General features: G+C 54.8%; 1 protein-coding gene across 1 annotated transcript in view; it reads left to right on the plus strand.

Annotated features, from left to right (window-relative positions):
- The window catches only part of GRID2IP (Grid2 interacting protein), a 72,625-nt gene that overhangs the window by 35,575 nt on the left and 28,296 nt on the right, over window positions 1-8,754 (plus strand). Inside the window, 2 exon segments of the mRNA XM_017864755.1 lie at window positions 3,774-4,022; window positions 4,235-4,320. Of these exon segments, the coding sequence (XP_017720244.1) occupies window positions 3,774-4,022; window positions 4,235-4,320 (335 nt within the window).

Genomic DNA, 8,754 nt, shown 5'->3' on the forward strand with positions numbered 1-8,754 from the left:
GGGGGGGCGCGGATCGTTTGAGGTCAGGAGTTCGAGACCAGCCTGACCAACATGGTGAAACCCTTTCTCTACTAAAAATACAAAAAACAGCCAGGTGTGATGGGTGCATGCCTGTAGCCCCAGATACTCAAGAGGCTGAGGCAGAAGAATCGCTTGAACCTGGGAGGCGGAGGTTGCAGTGAGCCAAGATTGTACCACTGTACTCCATCCTGGGTGACAGAGAGTCTCTCTCAAACAACAACAACAAAAAGGCCAGGCGTGGTGGCTCACGCCTGTAATCCCAGCACTTTGGGAGGCTGAGATGGGTGGATCACGAGGTTAGGAGATCGAGACCATCCTGGCTAAAACAGTGAAACCCCGTCTCTTCTAAAAATACAAAAAATTAGCCAGGTGTGGAGGCACGCGCCTGTAGTCCCAGCTACTCGGGAGGCTGAGGCAGGAGCATGGCGTGAATCCGGGAGGTGGAGCTTGCAGTGAGCGGAGATCACACCACTGCACTCCAGCCTGGGCGACAGAGTGAGATTCCGAGACTCCATCTCAAAAAAAAAAAAAAAAAAAGAGAGAGAGAGAAAGCTGGGTGGGGAGGGGACAGGAAATGGAGAAAGAGGACCCTTCGAGGGGGCGGAGTAGGAACTTGGAGTTGGATTTAGACCTGACTCTGGCAGAGAGAACAGAACTGACCTGGGGTGCAAGGTCATTGTGTGGCCCCCAGGAAGAGTCCTGTGGCCTGAGAGAGGCCTGTTGGCATAGCAGGGACTTCAGAGTCTTGGGACAGTGATTGCTGGACTGCCGGTCAGAGGGATAGTGACTGCTGGCAATAGTCACTGTGGCCCCCCTGCTCCTGGCTCTGCTGGGTCAGTTAATTTAGGGCAGACCCAGGGCTGAGGACTCTGGGCCAGACTGAGCTGCATGGAGGGCCAGCAGGAGCCAGGCTGGATGTCTGGCTCACCAGGCAGCCTTGGCCTCTGTCTCAGCCCCAAAAATACCAAGTAAGGAAAGGGCTGCCCAGTCTTCTTCCATCTGTGCAGTTGGTGAAAGCCTGGTTCCCACCTGGGGGACAGGGCCTTTCCTTTTTTTTTGAGATGGAGTCTCACTCTGTTGCCCAGGCTGGAGTGCAGTGGTGCAATCTGGGCTCCCTGCAACCTCTGTCTCCCGGGTTCAAGCAATTCTCGTGCCTCAGCCTCCTGAGTAGCTGGGATTACAGGAGTGCGCCACCATGCCCGGCTAAGTTTTGTATTTTTAGTAGAGACGGGATTTCACCACATGGGCCAGGCTGGTCTCGAACTCCTGATCTCAGGTAATCTGCCTGCCTCGGCCTCCCAAAGTGCTAGGATTACAGGCTTGAGCCACCGCGCCCGGACAACAGGGCCTTTTCTAGTTGCTGCTGGAAGGTAGAGCTGTGATGTCCTCTTGACTCCTGCCCAGGTTGGACTCAGGAGTTGGGTGCATGGAGTGATGTTTTCAGAGTCTGTGGCTGGAGCCATAAGTGTGGTGGACAGTCTCAGGTGTGTGTGTCTTCTCTCCTGTGCCTGGACGTGAGACTTGAGGTCTGGGAGGTGTTAGGGAATGTCCAAGCCAGGCAGATGGAGGGGTCAGGTTCCGGAGACCTTAAGTGACCATCTGGGGGGTGAGGCTGAGTTTCTGGATTTGCAGGAAACATTGCAGGTAGATGGGAATGGGCACTGGGCAGAAGTGATCAGGACATTCATCCTGGCTCCTGGTTATCCCCCGGACTATCCAGACCTGGAGCAGAGCTCACTGCGGGGACAGAACCTCCTCCCTGAGAATCCACACCCACTTCCTCCCACCAGACAACTTATTTTGCCTGGCTGGCCTAATTACTCCTACCCACAGAAGTGGAGGGAAGTGTGAGGGCCGCTGGGACACCTCAGACGGGTTTGTATTTCAGCTGCAAGGCCACTGATCCCTTCTCCCTTCTTCCCCTCATCTTGCCCTTGGCCCTGGCACCTGGTACAAGGAAGAGGGAATGGAGCCTTGGGATGTAGCCAGGGAGGCCTCACAGGCAACCAGACCTTCAGGGGCTCTCATTAGAGGTCCTGCCACAGTGCTGAGTGCTGAAGTCTGGGCTCTGATGCCAGCTATGTAACCATGGAGAGCTACGGGTCCTCTCTGTGCCTCAGAATCCGCTGCCACAGACCGGAGAGTCATCAGGATGTTAACTGCTGCCATTAATCAGAGATGGGGTTAGGCTGCTGATGGACCTTCTGTTGACTGAGTCTCTCCTGTGTGCTGAGCCCTGGTCAGTCACTGTGGCTCAGGATTGAACTATAGACCTAACCCTCTGAAAGCTTCCAAGGCTGGGTGTTGTAGCTCACCCCTGTAATCCCAGCACTTTGAGAAGCGGAGGTGGGAGTATCTCTTGATCCCAGGAGTTTGAGACCAGCCTGGGCAACATAGAGCCTCAACTCTACAAAAAAATTAAAAAGAAAAAAATGCTAGGCACGGTGGCTCACGTCTGTAATCCCAGGACTTTGGGAGGCCGAGGCGGGCAGATCACCTGAGGTCAGGAGTTCAAGACCAGCCTGGCCAACATGGTGAAACCCCCATCTTTACTGAAAACACAAAAATTAGCCGGGCATGGTGGCGTGCACCTGTAATCCCAGCTACTCGGGAGACTGAGGTGGAAGAATTGCTTGAACCAGGGAGGTGGAGGTTCCAGTGAGCCGAGATCTCACCATTGCACTCCAGCCTGGGTGACAGAGCAAGACTCTGTCTGAAAAAAAAAAAAAAATTAGCCTGGTGGTGTGTGCCTGTAGTCCTAGCTACAAGGGAGGCTGAGGCAGGAGGATCCCTTGAGACCAGGAGTTCCAGGTTACAGTGAGCTATGATCAAGCTATGATCGTGCTATGATCGTGCCACTGCACTATAGCCTGGGAGACAGAGCAAGACCCTGCCTCAAAAGAGAAAAAAATAGAGAGAGACAGAGAAAGAAAGGGAGTTTCTAGCCCCACAGCAGAGACCCCCCGGGCCTTCCCCCTGCCTCTCACTTCCAAGGTAACTACTTTGAGAGTAGGAGCCACAGTCCCTTCAGCTTTGAACCCTAGTTCCTGGCTGGCACAGAGAGCAGGGGCTCCCTGAATACATGTAGGATTAAGTTGAAAGGCGGCCAGTGTTGAGTATGGAGCCTCATTCACCTAAGGAAGCAAAGGAGTGGACCAGGCTGGGGCAAGAGCCTGGGCAAGCGCTTAGAGATAGGACTGAAGGCGGCAGAAACGGTTCCTGGCAGATAACTGAGTGGGCAGCTGCAGATAGAACTTGCCAGAGAAGCAAGCAGGAAGACTGGAGGCGTGGTGAGCGGCTCGTAGGTTCCAGTTTCCTCCCGCAGAGCCACCTAGAGACCAGGTGGGAGACAGTGGGTGGTGGGGATCCCTGACTTGGGGCTTGGCCTGGTGGATGCAGAGGGAGTCAGGAAAGAGGCCAGAGAAGGAGGACAGAGGCAGGAGGAGGAACGGGTGCGTGGACTAGCTTGGAGGGGCTCAGGCCCTGCAGTGGCCAGAGTCACGGAGGACGGTCCTAACGGGCCATTCCCGAGGTGGAGCGAGCAGGACGCCAAGTCCTAGCTGGGGGGCGCAAATCCGAGCACCGAGGGGGAGACTGGGGTGCCACCGGCTGCTGATCCCCCAACCCTCCGCCGCTCCTGGGAAGAGGCGGGAGAGCCAAGGGCGGCGCCCGCGAGGACGCGCCTTCGGGCCGCGGTTTGCAGAGATCAGGGGTCCGGGAACGCGCCCCGACTCCGCCGTCCTCGCCGGCAGGATCTTCATCCCCAAGAAGCACCGGGCGCGCTTCGACGAGGTGGTGTCACAGGGCCTCCTGGGCAAGCTGTGCCGCGCCCGCCGGGCACAGGGCGCGCAGCGACTGCGCCGGAGCCGCAGCGAGGAGCGGCCCGAGCGCCTACTGGTATCCACGCGCGCCAGCGCCGCGCCGCGCCGCCCAGATGAGCCGCCCCCGCGCAGGGCCTCCTTGCTGGTGGGCGGCCTCGCCGGCCCCGGGGGCGCGCGCAGGTATGCGGGGTTCACAGGCACTGGCTGCTGGCACTTCCCTGCGGGTGGGCTCGGGACCGAAACGTGGGGAGAGAGCGCAGGGGCGGGGCTTGTCAGCTGGGTTGCAGAGCGGGACGGAGAGGTTAAGGGGAGAGGGACACGGGACATCTCCAACCTCTGCGCCCTAGGACCCCCTCTCCATCACGCTGCTCGCCCCTTCTTTTTCCCCCCAGGACTGTCCGAGTCTACAAAGGCAACAAGAGCTTCGGCTTCACACTTCGCGGCCACGGGCCTGTCTGGATCGAGTCTGTCCTGCCTGGTGAGGGGTGGGCCGGTTGCCCTAAGAGTCCCTAAGGCCCAGGATGGGGTGAAGGACCCCGTGGTGGCTCTCCCGGGTCATTGTACCCCATGTAGGCTCCTGCTCAGCAACCCCTCCCTGCCAGGTACCATCCTTGTGTAGACGGTGTCCCCAGAGTGTCCCAGAGCCAGCAGATCTGAATTCCACTCCCACCTAAGATGCTTGAGGCCAGAGCCTTCTGCCTGAGTTGGGGCACCCCACCCCTGCCCCTCTAAGTTCAGCATTACCCCAAGCCAAGGGAACCAGGTTCTGCATCCAGACCTTTCCTGTGGCCACAGGGTGGGCTGGGGGGCACTGTCCAAGACTTCGGGGCAGCCAGGACTGAGCTGGTGCCTACCCAGGCTGTGCCCCCAGCAACACCAGCTGCTTGGAGTGCCTGCGCTGAACTGGGTTCTTGCCTGGCGAGCCAGACTCAGAGAGCCAAAAGGGCCTCAGGGCCTCTGCCTGCTGTCTATCCACCACCCCTCCAATCTGGACTTTGCTCTCCTCCCACCCCGCCTACCCCTTCTTGTTCCTGAAATCATAGCATCTTTTTATTTTATTTTACTTATTTTATTTTAGTTTAATGAGATAGGGTGTCGCTCTGTCACCCAGGTTGGAGTGCAGTGGTGCAGTCTTGGTTCACTGCAACCTCTATCTCCCAGGCTCAAGTGATCATCCCACCTCAGCCTCCAGAGTAGCTGGGACCACAGGTGCACGCCACCATGCCTAGCTAATTTTTTGTATTTCTGATAGAGATGGGGTTTTGCCATATTGCCCAGGTTGGTCTTGAACTCGTGAACTCAAGTAATCCTCCTGCCTTGGCCTCCCAAAGTGCTGGGAGTACAGGCGTGAGCCATCACACCTGGCCTATTTTTTAAATTAAATTAAATTAAATTAAATTAAATTAAATTAATTTTTTGAGCAGAGTTTTGCTCTCATTGCTCAGGCTAGAGTGCAATGGCACGATAGTCCACTGCAGCCTCTGCCTCCCAGGTTCAAGCGATTCTCCTGCCTCAGCCTCCTGAGTAGCTGGGATTACAGGTGCCTGCCACCAAACCCGGCTAATTTTTTGGTATTTTTAGTAGAGATGGGGCTTCGCCATGTTGGACAGGCTGGTCTTGAACTCCTGGCCTCAGGTGATCCGCCCATCTTGGCCTCCTAAAGTTTTGGAATTACAGGCATGAACCACCACACTCGGCCTATTTTATTTTATTTTAAAGAGATGAGGTCGGCCAGGCATGGTGGCTCACGCCTGTAATCCCAGCATTTTGGAAGGCCAAGGAGGGTGGATCACAAGGTCAGGAGATCAAGACCATCCTCGCTAACACAGGGAAACCCCATCTCTACTAAAAATACAGAAAAATATTAGCTGGGTGTGGTGGCAGGCACCTGTAGTACCAGCTACTCAGGGAGGCTGAGGCAGGAAAATGGCGTGAACTCAGGAGGCAGAGCTTGCAGTGAGCGGAGATCACACCACTGCACTCCAGCCTGGGTGACAGAGTGAGACTCCATCTCAAAAGAAAAAACAAAAAAAAAAGAGATGAGGTCTTTCTCTGTCACCCAGGCTGGAGTGCAGTGGCATGATCATGGCCCACTGCAGCCTCGAACTCCTGGGCTCAAGGGATCCTCCTGCCTCAGCCTCCTAAATGTTGGGATTACAGGCGTGAGCCACCACGCCCAACCATGGCATCTTGAAGAAGGCAGAACGTCCCCAGTGCAAGAATCCCTTTCTTCCTGCCCTTCCAGTGGGGCAGGGGTGTGTGTGTGCTCATATTCATTGTGGAAGGTGTTTGTAGGGCAGAGGTGTCTCCTAGAGCTAAATTGAATTCTCCCTCCCTGAACCATCTGCTCAGAACTGGGTCACCTGCTCGGTCCTGCATCCGTCCCCTCCCGGCACCTAAGTGTAATGCTCCTGGTTACACATCCCCATGGGTGGTCATGCCAGTGCGTTCTTTCCACACTCTGCGTGTCGTCACATCTCCAATGTATGGATCTGTGAGCTGGGCATTGTCTGATCCTGTAGTCCCAGCCCGGGACTGATCCCATGCCTTTCCTGTCATAGGAAGCCAAATGGATGCTTAGATGGAAGCTTTCACAGATGGGCAAACTGAGGTCTGTAGTCCTAGCCCCGGAAGAGCACTTCAGTGTCAGTGCGTCATGCTTACAGGCTTCAGGCTGTTCTGAGACTTAATCCTGATAAGTGGCATGTTCGGGTTCTTCCCCGATTTGGGCATCACTATTGTTGACACCGTATTGTAAGCAAAAGGCCCAAAGCTGCTCTCCAGAGAGTTTCCTCTAGAAGTGATTAATCTCTCCTCTGTGGATGTGGCTGTTCCAAGCATGCCACCACCACCATCCCCATCTCCCGGTCTCTCCCACATGTGTAGCCAGAGATACCTGGCCTAGGGCCTTGTTAGAATCCAGGTGTAGCCAGGTGCAGTGGCTCACACTTGTAATCCCAGCACTTTGGGAGGCCGAGGCAGGAAGATCACTTGAGCCCAGGAGTTTGAGACCAGTCTGGGCAATAGTGAGGCACATGCCTGTAGTCCCAGCCCAGCAGTTCGAGGCTGCAGTGAGCTGTGATCGTGCCACTGCATTCTAGCCTGGGTGACAGAGCAAGACCCTGTCTCAAAAAGAGAAAAAAAAAAAAAATCCAGGTCTGCTGTTCTTCCCAACCAAACCTTCAAGCTAGTGGTCTCATGCCTTTCCTGTCATAGGAAGCCAAATGGATGTTTAGATGGCAGCTTTTACAGATGGGGAAACTGAGGCCTGGAGAGGCTCTGGTAAATTAAGGACCAGAAACTGGGATCTCCTGACTCCTGACCCAGTGCTCTTTGATCCCCTGCGACAACCTCTCTAGCTATCCCACCATTCCAGGCAGGCCAGATTAGATTCCCCACCACCATCACTCTCTCCTCCTTTTCAGTCCAGGGAAAGGACTTCCCCCATCTGGCCTCTCCCAGGAGGTTTTCCCTAATTGTTCCCCCTCTTCTCTGGACAGTTTCCACCTCCCCCAGAGAGAACTTCTCGCAATGTGAGAGTATATTTTATTTAGCCATTGATATTTTCCCTACTTTCGAAATTACATTTAGAATGATGACTCATAGGCCGGGCGCGGTGGCTCAAGCCTGTAATCCCAGCACTTTGGGAGGCCGAGACGGGCAGATCACGAGGTCAGGAGATCGAGACCATCCTGGCTAACACGGTGAAACCCCGTCTCTCCTAAAAAAATACAAAACACTAGCCGGGCGAGCCGCCTGTAGTCCCAGCTACTCGGGAGGCTGAGGCAGGAGAATGGCATGAACCCGGGAGGCGGAGCTTGCAGTGAGCTGAGATCCGGCCACTGCACTCCAGCCTGGGCGACAGAGTGAGACTCCGTCTCAAAAAAGAAAAAAAGAATGATGACTCATAAAAGAGGCAGAAGGAGGCCGGTGTGGTGGCTCACGCTTGTAATCCCAGCGCTTTGGGAGACTGAGACAGGAGGATCATTTGAGGCCAGGAGTTTGAGACGAGCCTGGGCAACATGGTAAAACTTCGTCTCTACAAAAAATACAAAAATTAGGTGGCCAGGCACGGTAGCTCATACCTGTAATCCCAGCACTTTGGGAGGCCAAGGTGGGCGGATCACTTGAGCTCAGGAGTTTGAGACCAGCCTAGGCAATATGGCGAAACCTCGTCTCTACTAAACACACACACACACACACACACAAATTAGCCAGGCGTGGTGGCTATAGTCCCACCTCTTCAGGAGGCTGAGGTGGGAGAATAGCTTGAACCCAGGAGGCAGAGGTTGCAGTGAGCCGAGAGATCATGCCATTGCACTCCAGCCTGGGTGACAGAGCAAGACTCCATTAAAAAAAAAAAAAAAAATTAGCCTGGAGTGGTGGTGGGTGCCTATGGTCCCAAGTACTCAGAGGCTGAGGTGGGAAGATTGCTTGAGCCTAGGAGGTTGAGGCTGCAGTGGCTTTGTGATCACACCTCTGCACTGCAGCAAGACCCTGTCTCTAAATTTTTAAAAATATATACAGAAGGCTGGACGCGGTGGCTCATGCCTGTAATCCCAGCACTTTGGGAGGCCGAAGCAGGCAGATCATGAGGTCAGGAGATCAAGACCATCCTGGCTAACACGGTGAAACCTCGTCTCTACTAAAAATACAAAAAATTATCCAGGCTTGGTGGCGGGTGCCTGTAGTCCCAGCTACTCAGGGAGGCTGAGGCAGGAGAATGGCTGACCCCAGGAGGCGGAGCTTGCAGTGAGCAGAGATCGCACCACTGCACTCCAGCCTGGGTGACAGAGTGAGACTCCGTCTCAAAAAAAAGAAAAAAAAATGTATACATATACAGAAAATAATTCTCCTGAAGCAAATCCCAGACCCCGACAGGAGCTTTCTTTTTTTTTTTTTTTTTTTTTTT

This window comes from Rhinopithecus bieti, unplaced genomic scaffold (assembly GCF_001698545.2).
Source record: "Rhinopithecus bieti isolate Rb0 unplaced genomic scaffold, ASM169854v2 scaffold_77662, whole genome shotgun sequence".
NCBI classification, from domain to species: domain Eukaryota; kingdom Metazoa; phylum Chordata; class Mammalia; order Primates; family Cercopithecidae; genus Rhinopithecus; species Rhinopithecus bieti.